This window comes from Manis pentadactyla, chromosome 8, assembly GCF_030020395.1.
Source record: "Manis pentadactyla isolate mManPen7 chromosome 8, mManPen7.hap1, whole genome shotgun sequence".
In the NCBI taxonomy this organism is placed as follows: Eukaryota; Metazoa; Chordata; class Mammalia; order Pholidota; family Manidae; genus Manis; species Manis pentadactyla.
In genome coordinates, this window is record NC_080026.1 from 74,488,611 (window position 1) to 74,507,487 (window position 18,877).

General features: G+C 35.8%; 1 protein-coding gene across 2 annotated transcripts in view; it reads left to right on the forward strand.

Annotated features, from left to right (window-relative positions):
- PRKG1 (protein kinase cGMP-dependent 1) overlaps positions 1–18,877 on the forward strand; it is a 1,239,474-nt gene that overhangs the window by 473,002 nt on the left and 747,595 nt on the right. For both annotated transcript variants that reach the window (XM_036924011.2, XM_036924010.2), the window contains exon 3: positions 1,985–2,098. In XM_036924011.2, the coding sequence (XP_036779906.1) occupies positions 1,985–2,098 (114 nt within the window). The remainder of the gene's footprint in view (positions 1–1,984; positions 2,099–18,877) is intronic.

Consider the following 18,877-nt stretch of genomic DNA (forward strand, 5'->3'; position numbering starts at 1 on the left):
ACAAGACTAGGAAAGAAAAGATAAGAGAACCAGAATTCAGCTATTCATCTGACTTCAAATGATGTATACATTTGCTGACCATGTTATTTTCTGAACCTGTCTCTCATTCTTGAGTGGCAGTGAAATTTCTAGGGGAATAGGCTTGCCATTGAAGAGAGGGAGGAATTGTCTTTTGGAGAAGGTTCTGAAGTTTATGAAAATATGAATTTACTGGGCTGGTTTTTACATATATATCAAGAGAAAGTTTTCTTTACTGCAGTCAAGAAGTAAGGCTTGAAAAACCTAGACTTTTCGAGTAGCCATTCCTGCATAAGAGAGTACAGCTGATGCTTGAACAATGTGGGGTGAAGGGAGCCTGAGCCCTGTACAGTTGATAATCCATGTATAACTTTTAAGTCCCCCCAAAATTAACTATAAATTGCCTACAACTGCTTGGAAGCCTTACTGGTAACAGGAACAGTCAGTTGACACATTTTGCATGTTATATGTTTTATAGACTATATTCTTATAAAGTAAGCTAGAGAAAAAATGTTTTTCAAATTGTCATAAATCTCAAAAAACTTTTCCAATATATTGCAAAAATCCACATGAGTGGACACATACAATTCAAACCCTTGTTGTTCAGGAGTCAACTGTATTTCCCAATCATTTCAATCGCTGGATTTTTCTTTCTGGAATAGCTTCTTTATACACAGAGAGTGCATATGTATACAATTCAAGAATCGTGAGTAGATTTTATGTGCAATTTTTCTTAATTACTACAGAATTCTCTCACCATTGATAGAATTTTGATGGAAATGGTTTCCAGGGTAGACTCTGAGGGGTTGATCTTGCATCGCTGGTACATGGATTATATTTTTTTAAGGTTTTTTAATATTTAAGATTTTATCTCAATAGGTACTCAAAACAATTACCAAATCAACTCTGTGATTTTACAAAAACCACTGCTTAAAGCTCTGTTGATTTAAGAAATTTAATATCCAAACTCTGAAAAGTCAGATATTACAAGAAACACATAGGTAAATGAACAATTATGAAGTCGATGCACAAAGGCCCGAAGTTTGGAACAAACACAGAAGCTTTACTCCCTTGCAGTTACTAGTTAATGTCAAGCATTAGGCTTTTCTTCTGTAGCCTGTGGAGAAGTAACTTGAGAGACTAATGGAAGAGGAGGATTTGGTCTAGACTAGATGCGTTGCCTTTTTATTTCTCTCGCAGTTGTGTTGGTGATGGAATTTCTAGTGTACGCAGCTATGACTTTTTAAAAATGTATTTTCTCCGTTTCCTTCATGAATAGCATTTTCCTTACTTGCAAGCAACAGTGTATACCCAGTGTACAATGTTTCTGTAATGTTTTCCATGCTCAGCATTTCACTGCTCAAGTCCTCTGTGGAACATAAGCAATCCTGGTGTCTCCTCTTCTCTCCACCCTGGTAGTTTGTGTTTCTTCAAGGTCAATTTGCAAAGCTGGGAAGCAGGTAAAACAGTCTTGCCCAAGACAGATAAGACATTTAAAAAGAAAAGATACCAGGAGCTGCAATTAAATAATGCTCAAGGGTCAAAATAATCTCCCTTTCCATAATAGCCACCTTACTCAGATGAGAATTCCTGAGTATGAAGCCTGCTGTAGAAAATGTACCCACAGACTCAGTTTTTATTTCGGATTCAAAATGACGTTACATTTGAAATTACCGTAGTTGTCTAACATGCCATTTGGAATAATTTTATGTTTGCATTTCTGTCTCTATCTTTTTCTGGTGCTTCCTTTCAGTGTCATCTCAAATCTTCTTAAAGGGATTAATCTCAAAAGGGTCATGATCTTTTATTGCATCTCTTGCACCACATCTTGGTGTTGACTTTGTTTTAATTGGGAACCGCTTTGCATTTTTAAAAGTGAGGCTCCTCATCTCACATTGAAAATACAACAAATGAAATGAAACATGACAGAATATTAAAATAATGCATTTTCCCTTCTCCTTTACAGATGGTAAGGTTGAAGTCACAAAAGAAGGCGTGAAGCTGTGCACCATGGGTCCAGGAAAAGTGTTTGGGGAGTTGGCTATTCTTTACAACTGCACCAGGACAGCCACTGTCAAGAGTAAGAGTTTACTTATTTTTCAAATACTCTGAATGCCTTTTTTCCATAGACCTGTGAAAGGTGGTTAACATGCCTATAAATTTAATCATGGTAATTTAAGTAATCTCTATGTTAATCTTTGCCTCACAATACAGTTAATATATTTGCTTTCCTCCTAAAGGATGATTGTTAACAATCAGATCTGGTTGGCTTAGAGTTTATTGCTGACTTACGAAAGTATCCTTTTAACCTAGAACTCTTATACATTAGGATTCAGAAAGTGATATAATTTTATAAATTAGAAGTAAACAGGAGTAAGACCTTTCCTTTCTCTGCCTTTAAAGCTTCAGTATCATATTTAAGAAAATTCTCCCTATCTTTCTATTTTGGGTTACATTCCCCACATAATTTCCACTTGTTCATTCAGAGGTTTAAAGAAATTTAAAGGAGAAATGCCCTCGTCTCATTCAAACATCGCTGATTGAGAAATATCCTGAATTCTAAAACTGTGTCTGAGTATATTCTTGTCTTCAGCTGTTCATCAAGCTGTATAATATAGTATTTTTCTTTTCTACTGATTGAGCTTATTTTAAATCGGGGCAATAAAGCAGCTTGTTGCTCTAATTTTACATGTATGTGTATATATGATTTCTGTAGCAACTTTTATTGCTCAGTAGAAGCAGCTGCAGTAGTTAGAGGAGGAAAAAAATGTTTTAAATACTCCTTCTTCCTGACGACAGGATGTAATGAGTGTACAACAAACAGAGCTGAATACAAAAGCCAACAATGGAGGGTCCGTTGCATCTTCAGGCAGATGTGTGTATTTTATGTTTGAAAGGTTTCTCTGATACACTCTCCTGTGGATGACTGCAATCATAAGTTACTTTGATTAGCTTTTGTTATTAAGAAAATGCTATTGATAAAATGGCAAATTGTTAATATTAATTAGTTTGACCTGGGTGTCATGTACTATTTTACATACTGGGTTTTTTCTCTTAGAAATATGGCCTATGACTAATAACACGACATTGAACTTGGATTGTAAAGGACTCAAGAATGCATGGCCAGCCAGAGACCCAGAAATTCTTACATGTCTTGGAAATGAATTATCTTTTTTATGTGTTGAAATCACTGAGACATCATTTACAATTAGGCCCTTGTAGGATGAGTCCTTCTTGGCATTTGATTCTTGAACTCTGAAAGCACGAACTCTTTCAGTTGTTAGGCCTTGCCATGTTTTTATTTTATATGATCATTTTATTATATGACTCAAAGTACAATGAAGACCAGTGAAGCATAACAGAATCTTCCACAACTTTAACTCACTTAAAAAGTACTTAACTAGAAGAAAAGGGTAGTCGTGACTCCATTAAGTGACACAGGTTTTACTATCATACTTCATTTTCATGAGCAATACATCCCTTTTAGGACAAAAAGGGCCAGAATAATACATTTTGATTAAAACAGGCTTTCTCAGAATAGTAAATAGTAATTTTTTTAAGTTTTAAAAATTAAAAAATTCAGCCTTGTACTGCTCCTTTAATCTAATTGAAACCATAAAATTTCCAAAGGTCCACAGTTAGTAAAAACACATTTAATCTTTTGAAAATTTGAATTATTATTAAAGAAATATTTAAAATACAGTAAACAGTGTATTTAAATGAATTTTACTGCAAAGATTTTTTGTAAGATGATTACTTTCCTATACAAAAGTTAATTGTCTTATTAGGTTTCTATAAGATGGTGTACATCTACACGAGCCTGTACTGTACTCATGTTTGGTAAATTTAAATGGACACTATGCACCTTATTCAGCAAGAAGGAACTGGGTGCTGAATGCAAATTATAATCCAAACCGTTTTGAGGTCAGAACATCTATCATCAAAGAAATGAATGCTGGAGTGTATTTTTTAATGCAGAATGAGAGAAGGCTCATGCGTAGGTGTGCGTGGGGGTGGGGGGCATTTCTTCATAGTGCCTATTTACAATATGGAAGTTGCATTGAGAAGAGAGCCCAGAATTGATGTGTGCACATACCTCTCTGCATTTGTAGTTGCAGAGGTTTTCTGTATGCTTAAGGGATATCTCTTAACAACTGTTTCTTCTGAATGTTGTGGAAGAACTTTAAGGCATGAATAATGTCAATTTGTTGCTCAGGACCTTTTCATACTGGCTCCTATCCTATCCAGGGAGATTGTACTTACGATTGTGGACCCTAAGTACCATTTAAAATTCATGTTTAAACTATACCTTCAGGCTGGTCACTTTTAATTCTGATCAGATTCCATTATGGATGCTACTTTTACCAAATGTCTATGAAATATAACCCCCAATGCTATCTTCCTATTTACATGTGGTATTTTAAAATGTCCTTATTTGGCATCTTAGATCCAGTTGTATCTCAGAATTCAAGATTGCACTGACTCTTGTGCATTTCATCCTAACCTTCATTTTAGTGATGACCATTTGGTGTAACTTTCAAAATGGATTCATCCACTTGGTGTGATATTCTCAGTGGCAGGAGCCTGCTCTTCCTACTCCACAGCTTGTCTCTGTGTGCCTTCTTCTTTCTCACTCACCCTGGTTTGTGGCTCCCTTTTATCTAACATCACCTATGTTATTTCATGATTGCCTGTCTCCTTTCTTTCTCTCTAGGTCAACCTAAAAGTTGCCTAGCATTTTGATGCATTCTTAATCTCACAGTCTTAATGAAACCCTAGGTAACATTCAATAGCTCCTCAATGTAAATGAGTTGTTTCTTGTTCAAGAGAGCACTTGTTTCAGGCCATGAGTATTAACCTGTGGGTTTTCTTTTTTTAAAAAAGAAAAAACCTAAGATATTAAAAAAGTTTCTTATTCAAGCAATAGATTGACATATGCTATAAAATATGATTATAAGCTTGTTCATAGTGGTCCCAATGAAACACCTTGGTAATTTCACAGCAAGCTCTTTGATTATCATCTGGGACAAATCAATTGGCATGCCTCTGAAGGTCAATAAAATGTATACCATTGATTATTATGGTAGCATCAGGAGGAAGATCTGATAACACCAGGAAGAGGAAGTTTTAAAAATCAAAACCATAGTGCAATGGAAAAAATACCATGCTATGATGCAGATCTGTATATTCTTAGTCTACTCCTGTTGGATAAGACACCACTATTCATTGCCTTTTTCCCCTGAGGAATGAGTATATAAAAATACATAAAATTAACGTTATATTGGAAACAAAAATCTAACAAATGTCTTGAAGTAGTTAATGGCTTAAATAGCCTCAAATTCTCTTCATTAGTTTTGTTAGGAAAGTGGCCATTTGGATTGTATTATTCAATCACAAACACTTCACATGCAATGGGGAGGGAAAAATTACTTGTATTTGATTTCTACAACACTAACAAGTAATATCTCCAGTATTGTTTGAATTTCACATTTGGTCTACATATTTTGAGATTGTATAGACAAAGCAGAGTTTCACCATCCATTTTCAAACCCTACTGAGGATAGGAATATCTAATATGTCCATTGAATACCCGTTGCTCACTCAATTCCCATACCTAGAAACACATCATTGTCATGTTTCCCTAAAGTGTCACTCCTGGTTGTGATTTCATTTTCGCTGCCCCCACAACTAACGCCATACCAATTTACACTCACCCTGGGCCTCTCATCTTGCTTCTATGTTCAAGGATCTTTAACAAAATCACAAAAATGGTAAAGTTAAAGTTACGAGAGACCTAAAAACGGAATGGGGAAGCCATTTAGTTTACATTGTGAGAAAGATTCAGTGACACAGATCTTACAAGTGAATTTGCAAGGAATTTATGCTATAGTCTTGCTTTACCTTGATTTCCCACCACCAGTTTTTGCCAATGACACAGGAATTTTTTTTTTTTGAGGTTTGAATCATCTGGCTCTTTGCTCCAGCTGCAGTTGTGCATAAATTGGGGTATTTTTGCCGGAAGATACCAAATTGAAACCTTTTCCTATTACTTGAGTTTCCAGCTCACAATGATCCAAACCTTAGGCAGTGACTTATTCAGTCTCATCCAAATAGATCCAAGAAGAGAAGGTCTTTTTGTTTATAGGAAAATATCTCCATACCAGGTTATGATGATGACCGTAGAAAAGTATCTGCAAAGTACGTCTGTGGATAGGTGTCGTGGCTCTTTTTGATTTGTCTTGGGCATAATATCTGAGTAATTATTTCTCCTTAGATAATTTATAACAAGTATCTTAGAGTTCCTCAGTATTAAAATACTTCAGTACTAATACAAATGAACCCTAATATCCTATGCAAAGGGTGACAACTTGATGACTTTAATAATATCTGGCAAAAATATTTTTCTGTCTTAGTTTGAATACGTTCAAGTTTCCATACTTAGGCTTGCCTAGGATATTTATATAGGAGAAAGTTAATTAAGATATTTCCCTGTGTCATAGACGTTTAAGATCATCTTAAGAACAAAGTTAAAAAGCTTGGATTTCTCTGTTTATTTCTGTTTTTAATATGAATTCGAGTCTTTACAGTGAAATGGCTTGTACATTCCCTTGTAGATCTGTTTCAAGCATTACATTAGGGAACATGACTCAGAAAAATCTGCCAAAACCCTTAAAAAGATGAATGGGAAAAAAATAAAAAGAGAGTTAACTAAAATGTTTTTGCTCAAAGATCTCTGTGGGCTATACATGCAAAACTCATACTTGTAAGGTCAATACATAGTTCCTTTTATTGATAAAGGAACAAAAAAAATGAATACCACATTTATTGTTAATGAAAAGGAATCATAGATGAAACTCCTGTAGTGGCTGTAAGCCTTGAAAAATTTCTTTAGATGAACGAATCAAGATGTAAACAATTAGACACTTTTTAGGAAATATCCTTATAGAGTCCCATAAAGCATCAAATTTATTATAAAGATAGATTCCCATGTGAAGAACAACACTGCCAGCCATATAAACAGTTGGCATTTATGCTGTGGGTACCTGAGGTTTTAATAAGTGGGAACCACTGCGTACTGTGTGCTCTCTGTACCACAGCACAAAGACAGAGGAGAGCACTGTATTAGAGACACTGTCTCTATTCTGCCTTCCAGACACAAATTAAAAAGATGCATGCTTTGCTTCCTCCAATCTAATACATGCCTTCTACCAAGAATCCTAGAAGAAAGGAGAAAAGACACAAAATAAATTTAGGCTGATGATACTTAGGAATACAACCGTGATTCCAAAAGGAAAAGTCCAGTAACTACAGAAATTGTCATCATCTGGACAATGAAGCAGGCATTCCAGCAGCATTTTGGGGAAGTAGGTACATTTGTTTAGTGAGTTAATTAGACAGTATTCTTAGCAACATTTTTTTATCACATTTGTCTGTTAAAGAATACTGTGAAATTAGTCAGATAAATCCAATTACATAATCCCTGCAAAATAAATTTCCTTAATAAAGGAATCAATTCACTAGGTACCAAGGATACCACATAACAGTCTAAAATGAACAAATGGATACACAGAAGCTATTCTTTAATCTCATTCCTTTATTGTTTAAGTGGGTTGTAAGTAAAGTTCAGAAATGAGGAAAACAGTTATTAAACCACAGCTTTTTGTTTCTAGTCTTGATGGGAACTGTTATATCCAGAACTTATGTTCTATATTTGACTATTTCCAAAAAAGATTTTAGTCCACTATTGGCTGGGCCTAGGAGGCAGGGATATGTTAGCAGTACTTCTTGGTGAAAACACAAAAATCCCTCTCACAGTCAAAGAATGGCAGCAGTACTTCGTTCTCAAGGTTAGATAAGTTACTCTCTCCCTTTGTTCTCTAATTGCTCAATCATTGAACAGCCTGAGTTCTTCCTATATCTAGAGCTTTAGTTGATAGGATACAATTATTTTTAAGGATTATAAATAATTTATTAGTAAGTGTAAACAATGGACAAGGGAGGCTGATTTTTTTTTTTTTTAGTAGTTTGTTTAATCCTGCAAAATTTCCCACAAAGACCTGCATCATAAAAAGCTCCCTTGCAATGTGGAGTTTGGGGACAGTTTTGGTAAACTGAATCTTCATTCATTCATTTAATAATTTGCTCAGAGGTAATTTTAGTATTTACTCAGCTAATTGAAACATAAAAAGCACACTAGTAACATAGTTTAACACTGCATATACTGTATTTTTTTTTTTTTGAAAAAAGAAACCTTCCTGTCCATGGATTTTGATGAATTCCTAATGAATATTCAACAATAGCAATGAATAATAAACATGTAACTTTGAAAACTGAGTGATGCACTAAGCTCAGTGCTTTTGGGATAGAAGATGGTGTTACCTGCATTTTACTGATGAAGCAACTAAGACTGAGAGTGATTAAATGACTGACCACACATCACATAGCTTGTTAGAAGGAGGGCCATGAGTTTGATACTACTTTGCCATACTGCTACTGTCACAAGCTTTTACATTTTTCTGCAGGGGTTCCTTTTGTTTTTAAGCAGAAGTGCATCTATAAGACTACTTCTATGGGCTCAAGGATTCCATTTTCACAAAAAGTTACATAGCATGTAAAAATTATTTTATTTTTAAATTGTAGTATGTGGACTCACATTAAGTCATCTGTTACAAAGGGATGAATGGTGTAACATAATGAAGAAAGGGTCATAAATTTAAAGCCTAGAGACACATAATAATCAGAACCAATTCAGGATCCAGTTTTTGCAGTGCATTGAAACACTTGAATTTTTCATGCAGTGAAACTTTACGGTTCAACATTTGAGATATCACTAAGTAGCTACATATTTCTTTGATAAAAGCTATTCATGAATGAATATCTTTAAAGCAGGAATTATGAACATTTAATCAGAAATTCAAAAACATGGAAGAATAAGTTAAGAATTTTTATTTTTTGTTGCATAACAAGTATATTCATGTAAAAGAAAAAAAAATGAGCCCTGACAAGTGTGTTTGCCTTTGTTTTCCCTTTGAATTTCCTCTGACTAAAGGAAATGTCATCTCAGAAATTCATTGGTGAATCTGAGAAGCCCATTCTTATGGGATATCTTCTGTATACTGGATAAATTTCTAAGCGATCATGATAGCAATGCTTTATACATTACAACCTGTCATCCATGTGCTACCTAATGTGATCCTCAAAATACTCAGTCTTGTAGATCAGATAGGTTGTCCCTGATTTTTTGCAGGTGAGAAAACAGAGGCCAAGATCATGGAGTCTATTAATGCTAGTTCATTTACAAACTCTCTGGTGCAAATTTAGAGGTAGTATTTGAAGCACTTGATATAGGCATAGCTCTCCCCCAACGTGTATAGACTACTGAAAAAGGTCCATAACATACCTCCTACCCATATCTAAAGTGTGGATTCTTGATTAGGGAACTTCAGATGTCTGCTACAACGTTTGTCAAAGTGTGGTCCCTGAAACAGTGTCATCAGCTGTCACTTGGACACTTCTGATGCATCTGAAGTTTGAGGATCACTGATCTATACCCTATGGGCACTTAATTTGTATTAAACTACACATAGTACCCTCTCCTACACACTGAATTGTCTATATTGAAGTATTTAAAAGAAAATTAGAGACATTATCATATTAATCTGTATTCTTGCCATGATTGCTGTTTTTTTTAAAATCTTGTTATTTTACTGCTGCTAAGCAGAGGTATTTAAGAAAAGTTGCATTTTTCTTTTAAGAAGTGGAACACTCCATTAGTAGAAGAGTGTCAGCATTGTACAGATTATTAGCATATTCTAAAGAATACTGAGAAGTAAAATTAAAAGAAAACCAGATTGAGAGGGAAGGAAAAATAAAAATCATTGGGCTTCTGGGCCATGTTGTTAACAAGAATAACAGATTTATTGAATTTGAGGGCTAGGATGTTGGTAGGAAAACAAAACAAAGAAAGCATTTACATTTTTGTTGTTTTCATAGTTATGAGCATCCTTTGGATTGGGTGAAAACAAATGCAAATGGATATTTTTAAGAGAAAATCTGAGTTGGTGATGTCTAAATAAATGGAGTGTTTCTCACTAATGAGTTAAGTCCAATCCATTGGACTTAGAGTGGAGAAGGTCCTTTACAGTCAGTGTAGATGGTCATTGATTTAATCCACAGTGAGGGTTCATGCAGTCCTAGATAGACTGCTTATCTCTTAGCATTTGAAAATTGGAAGGGAAAAAGACATCCATCAATCACAATTATTGATAAAGAAATGGGGAGTTCTTTGGAATTGAGACATGTAGAGATCTGAGGCCTTGAGTGTTGAAGGATATAGGAAAGGAAGTGAGCCAGCTAACTTCCTTGCAGAGGTCTTGAAGAATAGAACTTTTGCTGTGAATGTGACAGTAGATCCTAGAAAGTTAGTGTTGACTTCTCAGAAAGGATGGGAGGAAGTAATGGTTCTGGAAACTGAGCAGTGTCTTCTATAGCTAAGTGTGCTTTGCTGCTTGTTTTCTCTAAAGGACAGTCCGCCTTGCTAATAATACATACTGTATACCCTCATAGTTCCTCCCACTTCTAGAGCAACTTGGTATGGACTTGAAAGCATTGTTGTCTGTAGTTTTCTGAGTGGGATGAAACAGTATTGTTCAAACTATCATTGTAACTGAATTATTTCTGTTTGTTTTATTGCCAAAACAAAGGCTCATGGAGTGCTTTTGTGTATGAAGTTTCTAAAAACAGACTTTTCTGGTCACAGACTTGGGGAACAGTCTCCAGGCATCCTGTTCAGTGGTCCTGCATCCCTTACTCATCTTCCTTCTTGCTTCTTCCCCTGCATTAAGTACTTCCGGGGCATTTTTTTAGCTCAGGTAGGTTAACACAGTTTGAAAAGTACTGCTGCAGTTGAATCCAGGGTTACTTTGAGCATCTAAACAGTGGTAATTTTTTTATAAGCTATCTTTATTTACTTACACAGGACTATGTATAGTGCTCCTACCTTTCACAGTGGTCGTACACCACAGAAGTCAATAACTCCATTGCACAGGCTTGAAAAACTTGCTGAAGGTCACCAATCTGTATTGCTAAACTATACCACCTTCCTTGACAGTCCTCAGGAAGACATTGGACTACATCATCTCAGACTTTATTTCTGGCAGTTGGTAGATGAAAGTCTATCTTCAGATCTGCATTACCCTTTATCAAAAATTTCCTGGACTCATATGAAATGTTTGTGAGGTACTGCTAACCATCCCAGAGAGCATCACCAAGAGGGGCCAGATCCCCATGGTTAGGGCATTCATGACCTAGTTGGAGAGACAGGATAACAACAGACAGGGAAGAAGGAAGTCTTGGCAAACAAGAGACTTAGAGAAATAGAGAACTGTAAGGGAGAGAGAAATCATTCTGGCCTGGCGTGGACAAGCTTCGTGGAAGAGATAGAAATTGACCTGTGCCAAAATTAAAGGGTAGAAGAGTTCAAGTATATGATCTGGAATCATATGGCCTGGTTTAGGATTCTCTGCCACTTGCTAGCTATGTGGCACTGAGAAAAGAATTTAATGGGCCTCAGTTCTTCTGAGTCTCAGTTCTTTTACCTTTAATATGGTAAGGACCTGCCTTATAACTCTATTAATTAAATAAGGAATTAATAAGGATTGAATAAGGAATGTCTGTGAAAGGCTTAGTGCAGAAACTAGCATGTAATGCATTCAGTAAGCTCTCAGTAGCTGTTACAGTTGTTATCACAATGAAAACTATAAAGGCACAAAAAGATTCTGTGGGCAGTTGGGACCTTCATTATTTGCAGAATGTGAAAAGTACCACTGAGGAGCCCAAATGCAGTTTGAAACCAGTGAGTAGAGAGGTGCAGAACATGGAGTGGGCCACATTCCAGAGACCGAGGTCCCTGGAGAGATCCCAGATCCTGAGCTATGTCTCCTTTCTCCATAGACATTACCCAGCCAGGTTGGTTCTGTTGTGTACTTTGGATGAAGTGGTATGAGAAACATCAGAAACAAACTAGAGGTGAGGATATGGGTGAAAGTGATTTGATACACAGGCCAGGCATTCCAGTGTAGTGCTGGGGCCTGGAGGCCTGGCTTTGGACTGTGAGGACTTAAAGTGTTTTCCTGTGTTTTCTGAAATACTGTTGTCATCATTTTGTTCCTGGGCAGAATTATCAGGGCTTCTATAAGAAGTGTGTACGTGTACGTGCATGCGTGCGTGCGTGCGTGCGTGTGTGTGTGTGTGTGTGTGTGTGTGTGTTTGTACGAAGCCCTGAGTAGAAGCCTAATGAACAAGGCCTTGGCCAAATTAAAAACAGATGGCTAATGAGCATACCTTTAAAATGTCAGTTATTTCCAAAACTAATATTTCAGACAAATGACACCTATAATTTTTATGTTAAGGTGCAGCCTGGAAATTCAAGACTTCTGGTGTCCAATTCATTTATCTCCTCTGATTGCCTTAGTACATTAATCTTTTCTACAGTACCATGTTCTTTCTGGGTGAAGATGCTGGTGATGGTCACAGCTCTCACGAGAATGATGGAAATCCTGGCCCTCCCCACCCCCAACAAATTTCAAGCTCTTTATCCTTTGACCAAAGCTTGTCCTTGCATCACCTGTATTGGAATTTAGCAATTCATGGTTTCCCTAAAACTGAGGTCACCTCAAGTTGCAAAAATTATTCATATTCATTGCCTTTTATTGTCATTTAAACTTTGAGACAGAAAGCTAGCAATTTAAGTGGAATTTGTCACTGACATACAGCCACTAAAAGTTGTCCATAAAGCTTGAGTGTAACATGAAGCAGAGGGAGCTGCTGAAAAAATAGGAAATGGATTCTGCTCAGTGTGAAATGACCCAAACTGTGTGCAGCACAAAATGCAATACATGAAGTCTTTAGACTATCAGGACACTTATAATAGAGTTTCTGAAATGCTAAATATCTGAAACTCAACTTTGAGCTGGAAGACACCTAAGACATCAAGAATTAATTCCTTTATCTGTATTTTAGGACTAAAGCAAATGGAAATGAGCTCTAGATGTTTAAGGGCTGTTAAAAAAATAGATCAAGATCCTTTAAGAGTCTTAGAATTAAACACAAGAGAAAGAAAAAGTACTTAATGAAAGATGTAATCTTTTAGTTACTTATTTTCTGAATCTCCTACTGTACTTTGTGTTTTCCAATTAGAATGGCTTAGGCCATGAACAATAGTAAATAATTATAAAAGCAGCTACAATATTTTTCCAATTGATTTTTTCTTAATACTTATTTAAATTAATTTAATATGCCTTTTAAATTTTTTCCTATTTTTCTGAGCATAAAAATAATGTTCAGAAAATATATACATATAAAAATTTTTTTAAATGTTTATAACTCCCCTAACCAGAAAGAATGCTTTGAACATTTTGCACTTCTTTCTCTCTCTGAACGTTTTCAAAGAGTTCATACTGCTCATTTTTTAACGTACATGCTCAATTCTGAACATTAATCATTTGTTTATAGTTCCATGTGCTTCTGTTAGGTTTTATTTTGGGTCGAAGTGGCTAGATTTTGTTCTTATTTTCTTTGAGCTTTTCACCTGAAGATAACATTATTGTGCCTTTCCTTCCACTCCTTGTTTTTCAGGGGTTTTTTTCTGATCAAATTTTGCTATGGAAAAAAGGTTGCTTTTCTGCTCTTGCTGTGTGTGTTCCCCTTGGTAATGCAGCTTGATAACTTGAACGAGAATATTAATACTTGGTATTCATGTTTCATGAATACTTTGAATTAGAAGCTGTTATGCATGCCCTTTGTTAACAGGGCTGATTAATTTGGAATAGCAAGTTGTGATGAGAGAGAATTGGTGTCTTTTTCTTTTTTTAACCATGACCTTCCTTTTATTGAGATTCAAGTAGAGCAGTGGTGAAAACCAAGCAATTTGTTTTCCTAACAGATTAACAAATGATGAACCACAGCTGAGAGGCATTGAAAGGAAGGCAAAATTTGCCCCAGAAAGGAGAAGAATCATGATTACTATATAATTGGCCATGATATATTTATACAATATTCTAACATACTGTATGTAATCTAAGCATTATAGCACTCATTTGCAGTAGGTTGAGATTAAGGCCCCCATCTCCCAAAGAAGTGTTTATTGATACATTTGAACATTTTTTTTAAAAACCTGAGTTAAAATTCACATAACATAAATTTATCTATGTAATGTCTACAGTTCAGTGGCATTTAGTACATTCATAAATGTTGTGTAACCATTTCCTCTATCTTAATCCAAGATATCTTCATTATCCAATAAGGAAACCATACTCATTATCAGTCAATCTCCATTACCCTCTCTCCCCTAAATCCCTGGCAGCCACTGATCTGCTTTCTGTCTCTATGGATTTACTTTTTTTTTAAATTGATGTGTAGTTAATCTACAATATTATATTGGTTCCAAGTCTACAGTTACACACATTATTAAATCGTCACCCCCACTAGTACAGTTAACTACCTGTCAGCATAAGAAGATGTTACAGAACCACTGACTATATTCTCCATGCTTCACTTTCATCCCTGTGACCAACCTTTATTATGACTGAGATTGTGCCTCTTTATCCCCTTCACCTATTTCTCCCACCCACTCACCCCAACCCTTCCCCCATGGTAATCACCAGTCACCTCTCAGTGTCTATGAGTGTACTGCTGTTTCATTCATTTTGTTTTGTTTTGTTTTTAGATTCTACATATAAGTGAAATCATATGGTATTTGTCTTTCTCTGCCTGGCTCATTTCACATAGCATAATACCTTCTAAGTCCACCTATGTTGTTGCTAATGGCAGGATTTGTTTATTTTTATGGCTGCATAATATTCCACAGTGTTACATATATGTTTGACAGTAATACTTATCTAGTGGTTGGCTTGACACAGCTTCAGAGCATTTGAATCTTAGGTTTTTCCCATTTTTGAAGAGACATTTAGCATTCTTTTTTAGGACTTAGAAGCTCTACTTAGTTGATGATTGGTAGCTTAAAATTTATGGAATAATTATGTTGATTGATTTTAATTACTCAGAATTATTAAAAGAAATTAAATGTTGGCAAGCTTGATTTATTTACAACTGTAGCATTAACATCTCAGAGCATTAGGTAAGTAGGCACTAGATTTCTATTCCAGATGAACTCTTAAGGATATAAACTTATGGCATTTAGAAGAGTAAAACTGCATGGCTTCTCCTATAAACCATTTATCATTTGTTCTTAATGTTCAGGAAATTGTGTTAGTCCTTGTAGTAAACAACCCAGGACATTTATCAAATTTTAAGATGAACTTTATAAACTGATAGTCACAGTACGGATAAGATGCCTTTGGACATAATCTTACTTCTCAAAAGGTGTTCTTATTAAATAAGTCATTCCATAACTACTTAGTTACTCCTGTGCCTACTTTTACCAATAAGAAGTGTATATTTGCTAAAGTCCTTCCAAAATACAACTTACAGGCTTATAATTTGGGCTTGTAACTAAAAATTCATCCTGTGTATATTCTCCATAGTGCTTTCACAGCTTTTCAAAAATCATCTTCTGAATTGGAATGCTGGTATTGCATCTGAGATCTCCTCCTTGGGAAATGGTGAGAGGATGGCGGCTGAGTTGGTCCAGGTGGGCTGAATGCTCGGTGGCTGTGGGCCTTACCAAGCTGCTTAAGCCCTCTGGCTACAGTGTCCCCATTCATAAAACAGGGACCACCGGTGTAGTTCATTTGGCAGTGCTGAAGTTTAAATAAGGTAATATATGTCAAGTGCAGATTTTGTGCCAGAAAAGAAAAAGGAATAAATGTTGACTGTTATGATGACATCCTGTCCAGGATAACCATCTTGATCTCATAACCTGAGAAATACATGTCCAAGTTTCCCTGAACCTTTGCTGTGTTAGTACCTTTGTGCAGGGTATTCTTTCCATTTAGGTTGCCTTCCGTGTAAAAGATGACTTTCTGTCTAATCCCTACCTGTTAAACTTACATTGTTTTTAAAGGCCCCACTCCATATACTCCTCCTCTGTTCCAATTCTTCATTGATCATCTCTCATTCTGAATGGCAGCAATGTCTCCTTCCTAAGCTGTTGGTCTTATTTATAATCTATATCAACATATGTTTATATATTGATATACACATCTAGAGTGTGCTCTAATTTACTTTTTCCCCATTTCCCCTTTCCATGTTTCCACATTTCTTGGGTAACTTATGTTGAACTGCCTGGAAGCTGTGGGCAGTACTCATGGAATGAAGAACTCATTTTCTGACAGCCTTCAAGAATATTGGCTCCTAAAAGCTAAAATACTGTCACAAAGGCATTCCTGCAACTGAATCATGACAATTTCTTAATGATGAAGTACTTGGAGTATCCATTACTACTTCTTAAAGCTTAAAATACCCCTTTGCACAGTCTTAAGCTGAAGGAAATATCTGCAGATACCATGATAATGTTTTCATTCATACACTTAAGTTTTGACAATATTTTTAAAGCTTTTCCTCCCTCATCTTGATAAGTAACTAATTTGGAAAACTGATAACCTAAGCAAATTTATAAGCAAGATCTTTCTTTGACCAATGAAAATACGTGGGTGGTGGGGATAGCTGTAAGATGCACTCCTAAGCTTTGTTTTTATCATATTCTACTTGTGACTCTGAGAATATCATTGATGCATGAAATGATAAGGTCAGAGTGAGTTTGATGGATGAGCTGACTGAACTTGCTAATGATGTAAAACCTTTGATTGAAGTGGGCCGTGGTATGAAACCAGGTTCAATAACATGGTTCACCTGCACTTGCCTTGAAAGAGCTCTTTTATGGGGAGTAACAAATTGCCAGGTCAGTACCCATTCACCTGACCCCTATTTGCAATCTCTATGCACATAAGTGACCATTGTCTTTATCTAAAGACCATCTACTCCAAAGTCTCAAAGAGAAATCATATATTTCTTTCATCTGGTAATATTTTTGATGTAAACTCTATTTCAGTCAAATTTTTATTGAACACCTACTATCTATAAGCCTCCTGAGTGAGACTCACTGCTTAACACAGAGTTCCTCTATGAATTAACTCCAGAGAGTTAGGAATACACCCTATAAACTTATGTCCCATAAACTGGCTGAACAAATGTATGCTTTTCAAATCTGAATTATAATGCCTGTATTTTTTTACTTTGTACAGAAAATCATACTCAGCTTTTTCCTTATTGGAAGCACTTTTTGCTGTTACTCTGTTACTCATAAGTCCCGAGCTTGACAGACACATTGCTGCTTTCTTTTAAATACAGAAATATTTATTGTTGATTAGCAAAGAGGAATATGTACCAATAATCTTAAATAGATGGATGCAAAACCAAAAGCATTCCATGTTAGGAAAGTTGACCTTAATACTATTCCTTATTAAGGAATAGGGCCAATGTTTTCTTGGACAAAACAGAAAATTGAATACCTGCCTTCCACACAAGTAAATTTGAGTAAATAGTAAAAGTGTCTTAATAATGAGGTGCCTTTTGAACTACATTACTAGCCAGATTAATAGATATTAGTTGTCTTCTTTTTTTCTAATAAAGGGAAAAAACAATGTCTTTATTATCATCTTTAGATTCTTCATTGACCATAGTTATATTGAGAAACATCTGGAATATTTCCTTTGGGGTTCCAGTTATTAGAAAGAAAAAAAAACACTTGGAATATTTACCAGATTAGTGGACAACAAGGTTCCTGCCTTGAGGGTTTTCTTGTTCTGAATAACAAATGTCCCTCTGAAGATGGTCAGACAGAACTCATTTGCAGTAAGCGCCTGTACAGCGGGTCTTGGAAGTAATTAGATTGTTTCATGGCTTAGTTTCACGAGCCTCACTCAGTGTATGGATTCTTAAATAAACTATAAGAAAATTGTATTATGACGAATGACAGCCCACATACAAATCTCCTGGTATAATAAGAAGTGATTAAAGATGTTTTTCCAATAAGGAAAGATTCCTAAGCATCCACCTACAAGGCTTGACTACAATCTTGCATTGCCACTAAATAAAGATCAAAACATGTTAACTTATATATTGTTTGCTTTTGTTATTTGTTGTATGTAATAATGTGAGCTGAAAGGGGGTTTCTTTGGAAACAAAGCGGACATAGGGATACTTTCTTTTTCAGTTCAGAAATGAACTGTTCAGCATGAACTATGTCTACACTTACTTATGCCTGAATGAAGAGCGTAGACACTATTAGTGTCATGTTACATCTTAAATGTGCTGTCTTGTTGCAGCTTGCCAACAGTGACAGTTTATGTTGTTAGCAGCTATTCACACCTGTTAATAATGCTCTGCAAGACTGGGGCTCTCCCCAGCCCGGCTTCCCTACAGGCAATGGTTCTCATGTGAACCAGTCCTTTTTCATCTCTTCAATTTGCAAATAGGTCAGTTACTCTCATTATCAATCTATGCCTCTAATTTCTTGAAACCTCTCTCCAAACTGCCTCCCTTGGTTTCTAATTCTTAAGTACATCGTTTAAAAATGCACTAGGTTTTGATGGGAGTATGGCATTTCTTTCCATTCTTTTTGGTCTTGGAATGACTACCTTTGCATAGCCTCCATGTTATCTGAGTAATCTCAAAATTGAAATATCTTTTAGGAGAAAAGTGATCCATCCCCTATGACTTGAGCCTTTCCTTTAAGGACTGCCTCACTAAGTTTTAAGTTTCCAAGTCAAGGCTGATTAAGGAGATATTGAGCTTAGTATACTTTCACATCAACAATTTAAGGCCCACTGCCTTGAAACAATTTCATGCTTTTTACCAAAAGAATTTTACTTCCTAAGTCCTTTAACTCAGTTCATCAAAT